This window comes from Pecten maximus, chromosome 4 (assembly GCF_902652985.1).
Source record: "Pecten maximus chromosome 4, xPecMax1.1, whole genome shotgun sequence".
In the NCBI taxonomy this organism is placed as follows: Eukaryota; Metazoa; Mollusca; class Bivalvia; order Pectinida; family Pectinidae; genus Pecten; species Pecten maximus.
In genome coordinates, this window is record NC_047018.1 from 11,526,948 (window position 1) to 11,545,969 (window position 19,022).

At 34.8% G+C, this 19,022-nt stretch overlaps 1 protein-coding gene across 1 annotated transcript; it reads right to left on the minus strand.

Moving 5' to 3' along the window:
* Positions 1-616: 616 nt before the first annotated feature.
* LOC117324884 (cell wall protein IFF6-like) lies at positions 617-6,400 on the minus strand. Its single transcript, XM_033880712.1, has 2 exons — positions 6,382-6,400; positions 617-1,629 (listed from the first exon to the last, which is right to left on the minus strand). Exons 1-2 carry the CDS (start codon positions 6,398-6,400, stop codon positions 617-619), a joined length of 1,032 nt encoding a protein of 343 aa, XP_033736603.1.
* Between the last annotated feature and the right edge of the window lie 12,622 nt (positions 6,401-19,022).

A 19,022-nucleotide genomic window follows, 5' to 3' on the forward strand; every position in this document is an offset into this window, starting at 1 on the left:
TTATTTTTCGGCCTCGTAAAAACTTTGACATGGCAGCCATGGCGGCCATTTTGTAAGATGATTGCGCAATCATGGTTTTCCTGAACAATACCTATTTCAAACTTCTTCTCAAATTCTACCAGTGGGATTCAGCTGTAACATTACCAGGAATGATCCTGAGATAGTCGTGATCAAGTGTTGTTATTTTTCGGGTTGGTCTAAATTTAAAGATGGTTACCATGGCAAACACTGCCACTATATTCGCTACAGAGAATGCAGACTACAATGGTATAAGGGTCTTTAATTTGGAGTCAGATGACCGTTAAGGCCCTTGGGCCTCTTGTTACTAAATATACTACATATTTGACTCGTGCATCAGCGATGATGATGTTATAAAGAAAAGATGAGGCTATTTGAAACACTTTTATACATTGTACGTCATTTATATCCAAAGTTCAGATATTCCTACTGGAATTCCTGTCAATGAATCAGGTACGTTAATGTATTATACGATGGTATCTACAACTAACGCTGAACTTTTTATCTGCTAGACTTGTATTGGTGAGAGTCCTTATATTGGTGTGAGAGTCCTTTGTATTGGAGAGAGTCCTTTGTATTGGTATGAGAGTCCTTTGTATTAGTGTGAGAGTCCTTTGTATTGGTATGAGAGTCCTTTGTATTGGTGTGAGACCTTTGTATTGGTGTGAGAGTCATTTGTATTGGTGTGAGAGTCATTTGTATTGGTGTGAGAGTCCTTTGTAATGGTGTGAGAGTCCTTTGTATTAGTGTGAGAGTCCTTTGTATTGGTGTGAGAGTCATTTGTATTGGTTTGAGAGTCATTTGTATTAGTGTGAGAGTCCTTTGTATTAGTGTGAGAGTCATTTGTATTGGTGTGAGTCCTTTGTATTGGTGTGAGAGTCCTTTGTATTGGTGTGAGTCCTTTGTATTGGTGTGAGAGTCCTTTGTATTGGTGTGAGAGTCCTTTGTATTGGTGTGAGAGTCCTTTGTATTGGTGTGAGTCCTTTGTATTGGTGTGAGAGTCCTTTGTATTGGTGTGAGAGTCCTTTGTATTGGTGTGAGAGTCCTTTGTATTGGTGTGAGAGTCCTTTGTATTGGTGTGAGAGTCCTTTGTATTGGTGTGAGAGTCCTTTGTATTGGTGTGAGAGTCCTTTGTATTGGTGTGAGAGTCCTTTGTATTGGTGTGAGAGTCCTTTGTATTGGTGTGAGAGTCCTTTGTATTGGTGTGAGAGTCCTTTGTATTGGTGTGAGAGTCCTTTGTATTGGTGTGAGAGTCCTTTGTATTGGTGTGAGAGTCCTTTGTATTGGTGTGAGAGTCCTTTGTATTGGTGTGAGAGTCCTTTGTATTGGTGTGAGAGTCCTTTGTATTGGTGTGAGAGTCCTTTGTATTGGTGTGAGAGTCCTTTGTATTGGTGTGAGAGTCCTTTGTATTGGTGTGAGAGTCCTTTGTATTGGTGTGAGAGTCCTTTGTATTAGTGTGAGAGCCCTTTGTATTAGTGTGAGAGTCCTTTGTATTGGTGTGAGAGTCCTTTGTATTAGTGTGAGAGTCCTTTGTTTTGGTTTGAGAGTCCTTTGTATTAGTGTGTGAGTCCTTTGTATTAGTGTGAGAGTCCTTTGTATTGGTGTGAGAGTCTTTTGTATTAGTGTGAACGTCCTGATGACAATAAATTATCTATTCCCCGTGTTTGTTGAGTCTGCATTATTTATTTCCGTATTTGTTGACGCTTTATTATTTATTATCGTGTTTGTTGACGCTACATATTTTTTTCCGTGTTTGTTGACACTACATTATTCATTTTCCGTGTTTGTTTTGTTGACAACATAATTTTTTAGCGGGGGGGGGGGGGGGGGGTCGATGCTGTATTATTTATTTTCCATGTTTGTTGGCCCTACATTATTGATTGCCCGTATTTGTTGACGATACATTATTTATTTCCGTGTTTGATGACGATAAATTATTTATTTCCCGTCTTTGTTGACGCTACATTATTTAATTTCCGTGTTTGAGGACGATAAATTATTTATTTCCCGTGTTTGTTGACGCTACATTATTTAATTTTCGTGTTTGATGACGCTACATTATTTAATTTCCGTGTTTGATGACGCTACATTATTTAATTTTCGTGTTTGATGACGCTACATTATTTAATTTTCGTGTTTGATGACGCTACATTATTTATTTTCCGTGTTTGTTGACGCTACATTATTTATTTTCCGTGTGTGTTATCACATTGTTATATTTCGTTGTGTGGACACTAATTATCCAATTAATCGCTTGTTAATCAACTTGTCTGCAATCCTGTGAGAATTATAGGACTATTTTACAAAGAATGCAGTTGAATGCTTGAATATATTACTTAAAAACATATCTTAGCATGCTTCCAATATTATAGGCAAACAGATTGGAGACAAGTTTCACAACTTATTGAAGTCTTTTCCTGTGAAAATCTTATGTGCGTGATTCGACGGTCCCGTCCCGTGTCGGTTTGTGTTTCTCGGAAAGCTGAGAAACGGGCCGGTCTGTGCTGTCGTGGTTGTTTCTTTGGGAAAAACACTTGACTCTTATTTGTCTGGATGACATGTGGCGAGCCTCCCGTATGGTATTCAGTGAGGTAGTTAACCAACTTCTACTAGAAGACCCCGCCTCAACATGTCCCTGGCTGTTCACGAGGCGGCAAACTCAACAAACAATGAAACAAATAAAGGATATAAAGACTTCAGGAGGGAAACAGACAGACAAAGGAAGAGTAAGGAGGACAACTATAACAGAACAATTTCCATTGTCATATCATATGTACACATACATATATAAGAGTGCCTGGCACTTTCTAACTAGGCCTATCACATCATTTGATAACATTTTATGCGGACACACATTCCTGAATAACCTTTCCTGTTGTTTAATCCAGTGTCATCAAGGTATCATTTCTGTGTTCCAGAATATTTTTCATTTAACTATTTTTCATAATAAAATAACACAATGCAGTTATTAATATGTGGTAGTGAAAGGGTAGTGATAGGGTAGACATATAGACGGGATCTGAATGGATAGAAAAGTTAAATACACATTGAAAGCTCGAGCTCAGCCAAGATTGTACTAGGATCAATTTCACAATAGAAATAAATAAGATCGAGTAGCGTTCTCATAAAACGATGTCATGCATTTTTATCAACATATTTCATGTTTTCGCAATAAGTGAAAAGCACTTCACCAATATATTACATAGCCCATTGACTTGAACCTTTCGCTAAAATTGATGTAGATTTTGACACTTCTAAAAAATGTGGTATTGATATCTAACGACAGATTTACATTTCCAAAGATTAATGGTTATCATATTTGGTTTATTTGTTTTTTGTTTATTTTGTTTAACGTCCTATCAACAGCCAGGGTCATTTAAGGACGAGCAAGGCTTTGGAGGTTGAGGAAAGCCGGAGTACCCGAAGAAAAACCACCGACCTACGGTCAGTAACTGATAAATGCACCCAGAGGTGGAGGGCTAGTGATAAAGTGTCGGGACACCTTAACCACTATCATAATGTATGAAAACATTCAACATCATATATATGATACAGATTACATTAAATAGCATTACATTACATTACATCATATTGCATTACATGATTACATCACATCACATGACATTACATAACATCACATAACATTACATTAGATTGCATAACATCACATCACATCACATTACACCACATTACATTATATTACATTAAATCAAATTACATCACATCACATCACATTACGGTATTGAGTTTACTTTCTCCACAGCTATGATAAGATAGAGATTTGGCGTCTGATATGTGTATACGGATACAGATTTGTATTAGAGTCTAACCAGGACAGTAAAGTTGATGGTAAGAAGGAAGACATAGTACTGGAAAGTCTATTGTATACTTATCTATAACAGGTAGCAGTCTTAGGAATGATCAAGTTGAAAGTACTAAAGACGTGTCGTCGAGTTTTGTTCTTTATAAATATTTATACAAGATGTTATACTTCACCAAAACCGATCGATTGATTTTTCACTTTTATTTCCAAAGCTGAGTAATAACTTGTTATTTTGCTACATTGTTATATATATAAGGACTAGAACATTTATTCCTTTATAAATTATCTAAACCTATATTGACCGTCAATCTTTTTAGATGGTTCAATAAAAAGCATGAAAACAGCTAAGAATACCGGTATAATAACTAAACCATAATTCCAACTCAAAAACCATGGCAAAACAAAAACAAAAAAATATATAGATTTTCGTGAAAACCCCTGAAAAAGTCAGATGAGATTAAGACCAGGTGCTCCGGAAAATTAAGCGTCTTCTGCATCATCGACATCACCCGCCATACAAATACATTTTTTTGTTGTAATCGAGGAAAGGTATATTTAACGTATATGTTTAAAGAATCATGATAATAAAACTCAAATGACACTTATATAATAGAACTATTAAAGACCTCGGCCTGTTTTAGTGTCAATACATTTTACAAGTCAGCAACTAGGTAGGGCCTTAAAGCATGATACTTCGGCTATATATCATAATTATGATTTACCAATTACTGCTCGTACATCGGACACGGGACATGTGCTTATACACATCAGCTGCTTATAAATCTTACTGGTTTTGATTAGGACTAATTGGTTTTGTTTGGGCTGGAAAGTCGCAATCCTATTATATATGATATGAGGCTCTAGGAAGGCAGACTGGGCTTATTGCGTGGGAACAAGAATTACACAAATTACAATTATCACGACAACTATGGCAAGTTTCGTCCCGTCATTACAGACAGCAAGTTAAATTACTTCTAGACAACAATTAGCATAGCAGATAGTATGATATCTCCGATCAATAGAGTGCCACGCATATCGATATTCTTGTAAGAGTTATCGGTCTTTTCCTTTGGAATACCGCTAGGCGGCTGACATAATTGAATTTACCATACAGCAACATTAGATACAAACTTACAAGACTTCCTGATTCCAAACCAATCGGAATGTACATACTATCTCTAAACAAGTAAATATGATGTTATCGACATGTTTTCTCCAGCCTTTTTAAAAACAATATTGTCTTAATTTCCATCTGAACATCTTGACGAGAACCGTTTATGTTACGGTCTTTTCATCAGCAAATTAATGATATCAGCTTGAACCGGAACATCCAACTGTCTGTGACCTTCTGTCAGCAGTGTCAGTAACTGTGTCACGCTATATTATCAATCCGATTAACTGAAATATGACATATATCTATCAGACTCCAGTCTATTCTCGTATCCGTACTAGCATACTGGAAGTGCGGGTTGGAAAATAAACCATCGAGATGTGGTTTTCACCAATAAACCGCAATCGCACAACATCAAGTCATGCTTTCCTGATCGTACCGTTTTGTTATATACAACATCTGTATGACAGTGAAATTCCATGTTGTACTTTCCTTAAATTTGGATTGGACACGAGAGCCAAAGACTAGCATTCTACTTTGGACTTGTTATAGAGGTGTTTGTACTGAGACACAGGACACACTCGGAGGTAGTCTGGACTTACTACAGAGGTGTTTGTTCTGACTCCTGAGACACGTGACACACTCGGGGGTAGCCTGGACTTACTACAGAGGTGTTTGTTCTGACTCCTGAGACACGTGACACACTCGGGGGTAGCCTGGACTTACTACAGAGGTGTTTGTTCTGAGACACGTCACACTCTGAGGTATTATGGGCTTACTACAGAGGTGTTAATTATGGGACACCTGATATACTCGGAAGTACTCTGAGCTTACCACAGAGGTACGGTGTTTGTTCTTAGACACGTGACATACTCGGAAGTACGCCTCTGATCTTATTATAGACAATTTAGTACTGAGAGACGTGGCTTACTTCGGGAAGTTGAAACAAATTATGAAAGCCTTAATTTATTCAACGCCAAGAAAGCCAATACCGTTTTGTCTAATGACCTATAAAGGGACTGTTTCCAATAGTGATGATTTTAACATAGAAGCCTGAGGTAGCAGTGTACAGTAAAATTGCCCAATTCTGAAAAATATGGCACATGTTTTAGATGTGCAAACATTGCCAGTTCACCCTATATATTACCTATAAAAAAGTATACTCTTCTATAGAACATTTGCATTTTTAATGCAGCTCTGGAGGATAAGTAAACTTATTTTTTCTATGTTTCAGACCTGTGAATACCATGGTAACAACTAAAAAAAACTTCAAACAAAATACCATGATATTTGACCAAAAATGACACAATTCTCGACGCAATTTTTTTTCTAAAAACTATTTGAAATTAAATATCTCTATCCCAAAGACAGAATTAATCTTGGTTTGACATATGTTATACATGTACATTAAGTTTTTCCACAATCTTACCTTGATTCTGAGCCACCATTTTTCGCTGTAGGCAAAACTAAAACTAAACACACTGTCGGAAAATCCGGCAATTTAAAATCCGGAACCAATTTATTTATTTTAGTTTTAACAAATGTGAAGCCTGTATGTAATATATATATAATATGTATATAAGAATATACCAATTAAAGTGTATATTTAGTTTTTTTTTCATTTTTTAGGCATATCATAATACATGAGTTATTTGCCTAACAAAAAAATCACCCATGGCCAGACATTTGTTTCTGTAGTCTGCTACCTGACTCCTTCCCATTACTTTATCATCTCTTCTTCTTTGTCTTTATTGTTCTATTATTTTTTACACTATTCAAACATATTTTGCGTTATGGTTGTAGTATGTAACATTTAAGACTTATGGTCAAAAAATGAGAAAAAAAACATCTCTATGCTATAGTTCTGATAATAGTTTTATTTTAATTTCTGTTATATCTTAAGATAAAATAATAAAAGAGGTCTAATCATTTATCACTTTAAAAAAAAACTATAAATGTCGATGAGGTGACAAATGCTTTAGAATTAGAAACCTTAAATATGAGGTTGTCCTAACTTAATAATTGTGAATTCAATATATATTTAAACTATATGAGGGCAATACGATATATTATATGTATGAAAACAAATCAGTATAATGCAAGTGGGGCTACCTATTTATTTTGCCTTATAAATCAGATCGTATGTTTGGATAAATGAAGAGCTGAATGATCTCCCTGTCATATAATCTATTATGCATATACTATGCCAAATTTCATATTACTTGTCAAATCAGTTATAAGCCAGGTGTAATAAAGCCTTTTAAGTCAAAGTAATGATGCATTTAAAGATAAAAAATCCAGGTTTGCATTGTTGCTCCGAAATTGAGCTTCTGTCTAGTCCACCATTCAAAGACCTAATCTGGATGGTATCGTCTAGACTTAGGTATTCCCTGGTAACCAGATTGGTATCGTCTAGACATAGGTGTGGGTATTCCCTAATAACCAGATTGGTATCGTCTAGACACAGGTGTGGGTATTCCCTGGTAACCAGATTGGTATCGTCTAGACTTAGGCATTCCCTGGTAACCAGATTGGTATCGTCTAGACTTAGGTGTGGGTATTCCCTGGTAACCAGATTGGTATCGTCTAGACTTAGGTGTGGGTATTCCCTGGTAACCAGATTGGTATCGTCGAGACAAAGGTGTGGGTATTCCCTGGTAACCAGATTGGTATCATCTAGACATAGGTGTGGGTATTCCCTGGTAACCAGATTAGTATCGTCTAGACATAGGTGTGGGTATTACCTAATAACCAGATTGGTATCGTCTAGACATAGGTGTGGGTATTCCCTGGTAACCAGATTGGTATCGTCTAGACATAGGTGTGGGTATTCCCTGGTAACCAGATTGGTATCGTCTAGACATAGGTGTGGGTATTACCTAATAACCAGATTGGTATCGTCTAGACATAGGTGTGGGTATTCCCTGGTAACCAGAATGGTCTCGTCTAGACATAGGTGTGCGTATTCCCTGGTAACCAGATTGGTATCGTCTAGACATGTCTGTGGGTATTCCCTGGTAACCAGAATGGTATCGTCTAGACATAGGTGTGGGTATTCCCTGGTAACCAGATTGGTATCGTCTAGACACAGGTGTGGGTATTCCCTGGTAACCAGATTGGTATCGTCTAGACATAGGTGTGGGTATTCCCTGGTAACCAGATTGGTATCGTCTAGACTTAGGTGTGGGTATTCCCTGGTAACCAGATTGGTATCGTCTAGACATAGGTGGTGGGTATTCCCTGGTAATCAGATTGGTATTGTCTAGACTTAGGTGTGGGTATTCCCTGGTAACCAGATTAGTTTCGTCTAGACTTAGGTGTGGGTATTCCCTGGTAACCAGATTGGTATCGTCTAGACATAGGTGGTGGGTATTCCCTGGTAATCAGATTGGTATCGTCTAGACATAGGTGTGGGTATTCCCTGGTAACCAGAATGGTCTCGTCTAGACTTAGGTGTGGGTATTCCCTGTTGAGTTATCTCTTTATCAAAGGAAAGAATCCATTGATCATGCAAAGGCGATACTAATGCTGGCATCAGATTTATTAATTCATAACCTATCTCAAACGTCACTTAACTAATTATTTTGATATAAAAAATTTTTATAAGTACAATTAAGGTACTTTTCTTTATAGTTTTGTTATTATATTTCTATTTGTATACATAATAAGTGTTATTGGTACCGCTTTATTGATTATTTTACTTGTCTTTATATGTTTTGTTACTTAGTACACGAAGGTTCCTGTTCGTCGCTGGACTTCGATATTTTGTTTTAGTTGCGGTATTATTTGATGTAGTTGTTAAATGAAGGTTGTAAACTATTGTGAGAAAAAAGGGAAAAGTAGAGGTGCAGGAAAAGGAAATAATCCGAAATAAACAATGCTTTACGATACACTGACTTAACAAGGGCGATGTCTTCAAAGAGAGGACAAACACGTGCACGCATTTGTAAAAGTGTCACATGATATAACTTCGAAAAAGAAACCGACTAAAATCGGAACAATTCCAATAACCTCATATATTGTCTTTGTCGGCAGTTTAGAATACATTAAATAGATCATATTCAATCAACATCTGCTGTCTGTGTCTCCTCACATTTGTACCAACCGGAACACATTTTTTGCTGTTGTCATAACGTACAAGACCTCGCCTGATCTACTTGCACAAACTACAGTGTCATACTTCACATTGCGTTTCCTCCAGTCGCCTTATTGACAACGATTTGAATCCTTCTACAGACGTTGTGTTAGAGAGGTGAATCATTAGATTCGCAGTTACTTACAAGATCGTCTAAAATAATCAATGACCTATTAGAAGTGTCGCATATTCTTTCACAGAACCAGTCAGCATTTGCCGTAAGCTTTTCCTGTCTAAAGGCCTCTGATTGTAAAGCCTGGACAGGTTGGTCCGAAGATCATTTCCTTAAAATCCACTCGCACTGCGTCCCATTCCTTTCTTCTGATATAAACACGGAGACCACACACAGATCTCCATTACTGTTTTGAGTAAAACTAAAAACAGATATTTCCTGGAATCAACAATTTTCTCTCTTTTGTATTTCCAATTTTACTGTATGCTAAACCTTTCACTTCATAGTTCAGGCATCAAACAAGTCCATAGTACCACTGTTTCTTGATCCAGATCACGTGAGTACATAATAACTCGCATGGAATCAACTCGGTCTTGCAGTCCATTCAGAAATATTCTCTGGAGGAAAAGGTCACTGCCATATAGGTGTGCTGAACTTAAGCTCGAGAAAATATCCTACTGTAATCAGAAGTCATCTGTCTGATGACTACATTCTAGACACAGTAACCATTATCTGGAAGGAAGCAAAAAAGATGCATCATTAACAAAAAAAAATCATAAAAAATGACGTGCCTGGAACCAGATGACAATGAAGTCGTTGACCGTGACTAGGAGATGTCCTCCCATTGTTTGAGGCATCAGGTCTCAATTCTAGTATGTCTTCACATCTGAAGCTTGGTCAGAGCTAACATTCAGACATGCAAGCAAACCATGACAGGACTGACAGTAAATAGCGATGGAGTGTAGAATATTGCACTATCCTGGTGGTTTAAAGCTTTGTTGATGTTACAGAGGCTTTGCTTAGAATTGTGACTGCCTGTTTAAATGAAATTCGATGACAAACTTACAAGAAATCGTAAGAAAGAGGACAAGGACAAGGTGATCGCAAAGTAAATGAAGGCTCGACTGATTATAGCAAGCTGTTTGGTTCAGAGAGTGAAAGCTGGATCGGATCTCTCTAGACGGGCTAAGTCCGAATTTGTCAATATGGATCCATCTTCACTTACCTTTCCCGATCTGGATTAAGACTATTTGAAGACTATTACACGTGAAACTCTCCAGTTATCATTAGCTTTTAATCTTAGCTTCAGGTTACATCATTGAACAATTAAGTTATTATGGAGACTAGGAGGTGTGGGTTTATCAGCACTCGCCAGACCTCATCCGATGCCAGATTCGTTCTAGACACAGGAGCCAGACTAGATACAATGTTTGGATTCAGTTCAGCTTGTCATCTGATGACGAAATTCCGATAAAAGACTACAAATGTCAGTGTCCAGTCGATCAAAGAACGACGGGAATGTGAGTGCATGCATACATCCGGCATACTGTATTACCTTGGCTTTTACAGAAACCTATACAATCCTAGACCATTGCAATCACGAGCAAAGAACATTTCAGACAGAGCTTGAATTAGAATGAAACACTTGGTGCAACCGTAGTATAGAGCCTATGTCGAGCATTTGTTTGGAATACAACATGAAAACTTGGATCCCCAACTGACGTGACTATCGTCAGTATAAGGATATATAATATTGTGTCTTCCTAAAGATTATACCTTACTGTCTTAGCTGTTAACTGTACAAATAAACACACAAATAAGCCTAAACTAGTCATACGCCGATGCTGAATGACGCAAAGTAGTTGTTAAGTGACGACATGTTCAACCAATAAAATCCTTAGGTGGCCATCTTGGATTTTTTAAAAGAAATCGTTTTCATAAACCTTTTGTGTAAATTGCCTACATATTCCCAGCATATTTGACAATTATCATTGTTGTTTACATTTTGATATTTTGTTCTTTTATCAATAGCTTTTTATCTAACCTTTATTAGGTCAAAATATTATGTGTATCCAACACTCGTAAGATAGTTTATTCAGCAAAAAAACTCAGATATTTTGTCTCAACAAGTTCTCTCTAATGATATAAACATAAATTTACGCCAACTTTGAATCTAACAAAATATATCTTTTTCGAAAAACGTAATATCTTATGGTGGTGTGTAAACGATCAAACTAATAGCTTATTAACTTTTTAGATTTGTTTCAATACCATCATAAAACTATTTTGTTATTGAACGCAATTGTAACAAAAACAACGAACATGTACTAACATTCTGGTGCGCAATAATTAAACAAATCGAGTGTTCAAATACATTTTACTTGCTAAAGTTGTTGCTAAAACGGTAGGGGCAGCACATCACTTAAAGCAGTTTCAAAATAAACGAAGGACAATTTTGGAAAGCCACCCTTGGAACTTTTTTTTAATGATCTGCCACACTTTAGGGATTGTGTGTCTGTTGTTTGGCATAACTAACTGAACACCATCAACAATTAATAATAAGATATTTCTTGATTTTAGGATGACTGCATATAGGATATACATATATCTGCAGTGTTGCTTTCTGAGAAATTGGTCGTGATTTTGACGAGTTCGTGAGATGATTAATTGAGTTTATCTTGAAATAAATATCTTGTACTTCTAAGTACTTAAGTTTTCTCAGTAGTCAAACAGGCCAATTTTAAGGTATGCACGAATCAATCCTTATGTTTATTTAAACAAATTAATTTGATTAATTGCCTTGAGTTTGTGTGAGAACTGTTTCAAATCTTCACCACACGAGATCGACAAAGCATATATATCAATTATAAACGCTAATTACCGAGTGGTGCGCTTAATCTACACAAAATAAAGTTCACATTGACAAGTAGTTTTATAGATCGCATTTTAAATATTTACTTCTTAGTGCCGCCTTTCATTGCAAAAAATAATCTTATTCTAAAAATCACTGTTGATATTTTGTAGCATTGTGATATTAAACTCATTCGTATTAAAACGCATTGTGATAATATTAAACTCATTCGTGTTAAAACGCCTTGTGATTTTAAACTCATTCGTGTTAAAACGCATTGTGATATTAAACTCATTCGTGTTAAAACGCATTGTGATATTAAACTCATTCGTGTTAAAACGCATTGTGATATTAAACTCATTCGTATTAAAACGCAGTTAAACTCATTATCAGGTTAAATTTCTTCGGGTTTAATTCATTTTAGTTGGGTTTTTTCACACCGAAATAAACAAGCAATAACCAAAGTGTCGTGTGTAGTTACCGTTAACGCTGATAATTTCGTCAGTCTTTACTTGTTCAATATCTGAGAACACTTATCAAGCTTGGATTCCACATATTGAACATTTTTAAACAGCAGCTATAGAATCTGTTAACTTCCGTTTTTGTTGTGTAACCTGTCGAATTACATCTTTCCATTACCATTGTTGAATCACTGACGTTTGTAAGATTGATTGTATAAACACACTATAGACTTTCTTCCTTTCCAATTCCCTACCTGGTTATTTATAACTATTACCCAGCGTGGTTAAACATGGCTTCTAAATGTGATATAAATCTATTAAGACATATGTCGGAGAGACGTCATACGATAGTTGGACCAAACACGTTTATCTACACACATGTATCTATACATTCTATGCTACTAACGTCTTTACTGTAAAATCAGAGACAAGTGTTAGTACATGTGCCATGTTGTAGTTACTATTATATGTACATTCAATAACAAGATAGATTTACAATGGAATTGAAAAAATCTTTAAAAAATAAATAAATAAATAAATGAGTAAATACCTTGAGCTACTAACTTGATCGATGTACATTAGAGCAAGAGTATTAGGTATGAAAATTTACATGGATGTTTTGAACAGAGAAAGTGTGTAATATGTGCCAAGGAGATTTATTATTATATCATTGTACAATATATCGTTGTAAATGATAAGGATCACTTTATGATATTTTCCCACTTCATTTTCAAACTGTTTCCTTTTTCACCTTCATGATTTCCAAATTTGTTTTATTGTATTAAATGTACATATATGTCTGTTGTTGCTGTAACACTGTTGTATTAAACCAGGGAGGAGAGGGCTTTAACAGTGGCCATAACCTGTGGCCAATCCTCCTGCTTGAGTTTAAGGAGCATTAAAATATTATCTAACACAAACAGTAATCGGTTACATCACTAAAATACAGGTTTTATTGGTTAAATTTTTGGTCAAGTGTATAATGTGTCATACTTTTATTATTGTGTTATGTTGCTACAATAAGATTTTTTTTATATATGATGGTAGCATATGTGAAAATCCGGAAGTAGAAAGTACTATTTTAAGACAACCTAAGGCCTAAAATCTACCAAACTGATGTTTGGTTTGTTATTGTTTAACGTCCTATTAACAGCCAGGGTCATTTAAGGACGTACCAGGTTTTGGAGGTGGAGGAAAGCCGGAGTACCCGGAGAAAAACCACCGGCCTACGGTCAGTACCTGGCAACTGCCCCACGTAGGTTTCGAACTCGCAACCCAGTGGTGGAGGGCTAGTGATAAAGTGTCGGAACACCCCGCGGCCCCGAACCAAACTGAAGAAACCATGCATAAGTAGAAGGTGGATTTATATTTCACATTTTATATTTTGTATGATTTGACTAGCATCCTCACTGACGACTCGTCCCTAACACACTTACGTGTTGTAGAAGGATGAAACAGCCATATGATGTCATTAGCATCGATGACGAGTCGTAGGAGGATTATTCAGTATCGGTTTGTACATGTACTGCATCTAATTCATACTTACAGGTAATATTCAATTCTGTGTGTTCTGGGGATATTACTCGAAAAAATAAGCTTATTTTTACACACTACAGTCACAGATATATTGACCACAATGAAAAATAAAAATCAAGAAATGCATCAACTCGGAAATAACATTTACGAAGATAGTATTTCTGCAATAACACTTTACATAATTAGAATCCTTTTAAACGTAATAGTAGCTAATCGTCAACTGTTTTTACAAAAATTGTTAAGTTATTTATGATATTCAAAATGAAAATCAGATATTCTTAACATGCAGATAATCAAACAAAAACAAAAACATAATTTCGTAGTACAAATAGAATTTAAACTATGGCAATTGTGATGCGACTCCGTTTGTAGATTTTAGGTTTGCATTTGTATTGTAAACAGAGAGGGAATGTTTGTGTCATTAATGATATTGATAATCAATGGTTACGGTAATATAAATAACTGATACAATAAAACATTTATCGAACAGTTCAGGGGAGCAAAGTTTGATGTTGTGCATAGTTTTGAAGCAGCTCTGATGTTCCATAAAAAAATCCTAAACTGCGGTCTTCTCACCAATTTGTCATCACAGTGCCATCGCTGGAAGTAGAATGTTTGAGCTTTCATAATATCAAATAAGATTACGACAATAAGATGCAGAATCTTAACTTTGTATTAACAATTTTCTTATGAGCCTCGTTATCAAATTTGGGCAGACTTTAACGGTTTGCAAATCAAGATTTCAATTCCGACTAAATTTGATCATTAGTAAAAGTCATGAATCATGAAATTTCAGCTGGCTATCAGATAATTTAAACTATTCTTTTATACATTGTCGACATTTAAAATCAGTATATGTACAGTGAAGTTCTCACTTTATATTCAAATATATTTTTATTTCTATTATTGCGTTCTGGATTTCCATAGTGTTGATGTTTCTTTTGTAAACTTGATATCAATGCATATTAATTACGTATAAAGATGAATACAGTAAAAAATATAAACCTTTTCAAAAACTCTCATGATTTATTACAATTGTTTATAATAACAATTTTCTCTCTCTCTTCCCCCCCCCCCCCCCCCCCCCCCCCCCCTCTTTTTTTTTATGATAACAAATACATGCGCTTATGTAAACATTTTTAAACCGTTGGTTAAGTTGTTATATGATAAGCTTTCAAACTATAATTAGTATCATTGAATCAACTTGCAACAATAACACTGGCTTTAAAACATGTGTATTTACAATCGGTTATGCTTTAAAGCTTTTAATTTAAGTTTAATGTATATTACCTATAGATAGATCCAAATATAAGCTAGTAGAAAAGTATGGATTTCCTGTACCTGGAATCAGATAAGGTAAAGGTAATATTATCATGTAGTAGGGGGAATTAAAAAAAAACCCATCAGTTTCCCGAAATATTCACATCTGTAGAATTACCAATCATTTAATTTCCGGTAATTGTTCTTATAAGATATATTTTGTTTTGAATATTTCAGACAAAGACACCCGATACATATTTCTGTGTTTAGATGTGATCATATTTCAGACAAAGACACTCCATATATCTCTGTGTTTAGATCTGATCATATTTCAGACAAAGACACTCCATATATCTCTGTGTTTAGATCTGATCATATTTCAGACAAAGACACTCCATATATCTCTGTGTTTAGATCTGATCATATTTCAGACAAAGACACTCCATATATCTCTGTGTTTAGATCTGATTATATTTCAGACAAAGACACTCCATATATCTGTGTTTAGATCTGATCATATTTCAGACAAAGACACTCCATATATCTCTGTGTTTAGATCTGATCATATTTCAGACAAAGACACTCCATATATCTCTGTGTTTAGATCTGATCATATTTCAGACAAAGACACCCGATACATATCTCTGTGTTTAGATGTGATCATATTTCAGACACACACACCCCACATATCTCTGTGTTTAGATGTGATCATATTTCAGACACACACACCATATATCTCTGTGCTTAGATCTGATCATATTTCAGACAAAGACACCCGATACATATTTCTGTGTTTAGATGTGATCATATTTCAGACACACACACCATATATCTCTGTGTTTAGATGTGATCATATTTCAGACATCCACATTCGACATAAAACTTCCCTGGCAGACAATAGCCACTTTCTAATTAAACAATGAAAACTGTTATATGTATTTAGCTATTATTGGTATTGCCATTTTATAAAACCATATCAAATATCTGACCACTTTTGAAGTGAAATATCTACCTGTTTTGCAACACTGATATATGAAATTAATTTAGAGCAAAACAACTGAAATATAATACATACAAAAAGTGTATTGCTAAAATGTTATATTTGAGGCAAAGCATTAAAAGTATTTAACAATCAAAATGAGTATTAACCTTTTTTTAAACTTGACAATATTGACTCTTTTGTTTATTTTAAATACAGAACATACTACAGTATTATTTAATCCCTTAGCTTTTGAAAACATGGTATTTTTCAGACATCAATGCATGAAAAATGGTGTATTTATATTGATCATCTTATTTGATCAATTGTGACGATTTGGTGGGTGTTATTCTTTCTTTTCTTCTGTGTGTCTAGACTGAACAACGACTACCAGAAAATGCTTTCGAGGCCCAATCAGGTCACGAGTCTTAAAATTGTCTTCCTTCGTCGTTTGCGATACTATGTTAAACCATTAGCTATGAATTGATTACATTCTTAAATATATGCAGCGGTACAAAATCTTTATATTGATAATCAAGAGCACCAAACTATTGCTCTAACTCCAGAATAGGTTGTCTTCTTGTCTCCTCCCATGCGTATATATTATTCCCTTCCAACACCATAGACGTCTTTATTTATAATCCACCCCTGTTAACTATTTGGCGAATATTGTTTTTTATTTAAAAAGCCCTTAATCAAAACAGTTCGTTTAGAAACGAAAATATTTAATATAACTAAATTGAGCTATTTTATAACCTTCTCCTAATTATTCTGGAAATATAGTAAAAGTTCGACTATATATTCTAACTCTTCTGTTGATATTTTGAAGAAATAGTCCAGTAATTTTAAGGATTAACCGGGATACTACTGCAACGTTTTTTCCTAATTATCGGCGTGTACGTTATATCGGAAAAAAAATCTATTTGATTTTTGGGAAACTGTTTTTTGGCTCTTATTGTGGTCAAGAAACTACGCATAATTGCTTACTAGACAAATTTGAAGTGTTATATTTGATTTCTGGATAATACAGAATATCGGGTGAATTACTATATTACATGATTAGTCATTGTATAATACAAATCAAGCAAAAAAAAGATAGGAACTATTTCATCAAAGAAAGATTGCACCATGAATATTGTTTTTATTGCATTTTTTAAGACAAAAGAAAATAAAATGATAATTGATATCAATACTAACTTAGAATAAAAGCTTTGAAATATGGCATATGTACAGTATTTGATTTTCTTGAATAAAAGATTTTGCATTCATGCAATGAAATTTTGGCCTGTTGGCCTGATTTGGAACTGTTTTAAAATCTATGCAACTTGTATTTGAATGACATGAAAGCATAGAGCTGAAATTATTGGAAACCATTTTCTGTGCATATTCTTCTTAGCGTAGAAGAAATAACATCATACTTAGGTATCATGAAAGACGTCAGGTTGATCTATACCCTCGCTCGTATATATACATTTTGTTTTATATCTTATTGCTGAATATTTTGGCATGAATTATCACCTTCACGTTTAATGAGAATTAAGGTTAAAATAATTTGTTTTCATCAAACAGATATTTTCTTTTTGTCATTATGGCCAATCGTACAGAGTGGGGGAATACACAATTTTGAACAAAATTATTATGAAGTTGTGCAAAAGTTGAACTTCAAATTTATTTAATTAAAACATCCATATAATGATGACATTTCTTACAAGGTTATCAGGTAATCAGATAAAAAAATGTTTCAGAAACGAAGAATTTTGTTGTTCAGAATCATAGACTTTGCATTTTTTTACTGTTCAGGCAAAATTGCGAGTAACGATGTTTTCATTGTTAGATGTTTGATACATATGTAAACTATCTTACCTAAATTAGCATTTCAAATGAGCGAAGCACATACATAAATGGATAACAATTTTTGAGTTTTTGCTTGCTTTTTTTAAATTGCATGTTTCAGACATAGATATATCATATAATATTGAAAAAGATAAAACAAAATTAGCACAATTGGTCAAAATTTATGCTCGATACTATCTTTGAACGTGCATGAACTATCGACCATAAGTGAAAATTCAATGAAATGCATTATTTTTGAAGTAAAATCTAAACTGGCTTATGCTATTTAATGGAATGATTTTAAATCATATAATCAATATTTTCCCACTGCAACACCCCAAATAAAAATTGTTGGCAAATCTGTGCTGTATATTAGTTGAGCTTACTATGCTGTTAACTTTTTTAAATACATTGTTACACAAAAAGTTGATATTACACTTAAAGGAGGGTTGAAGCGTGAGCTTCTCTTATGTTCTTGATTTCCTACAAGGCCTGAAGGACATCCCATAGGTCAATTTTGGTAGACTTTTCCTTGTTTTAATGTAGATACCCAACATTCCAAGAACAAAGAAATAAATTCTGTTGGAATTATATCCAACTTTTGGCTTTATTTCGAGTAAATTGGCTTGACTCGAAATATATAACGATCATTTACAACCCGTCTAACGGTCTTCAAACTATACTTGTACTGCACTGGTATTTGCGTGAGTGAAGTTATAACAAAGTATTGTTTAAACTAAATACAACTTTTCATAATTATCCTAGTTTCTTAAAATTTGTAACCACATCTAAGTTTATATAGAAAATCAAATACATGTGCCATTGTCTATAATATTTCGTTATTTCAAATTCCATTCGCAATTAAGAATTCATGTATTGCTTGAAGAGTACCTTTTAATTAAATCTGGAAGCGGTTCATGACATCAGCAGTACCTTGCTCATGTTCTGGGCTAATCCGGCTCCTCTCTCTGTGATGGTCAATCTTCGGGTATATTAACATTAGATTGTCGCTTTACTTTTGTTTATGATTCAGCTACCTCTGATTAAAAGAAGTGAGCACTG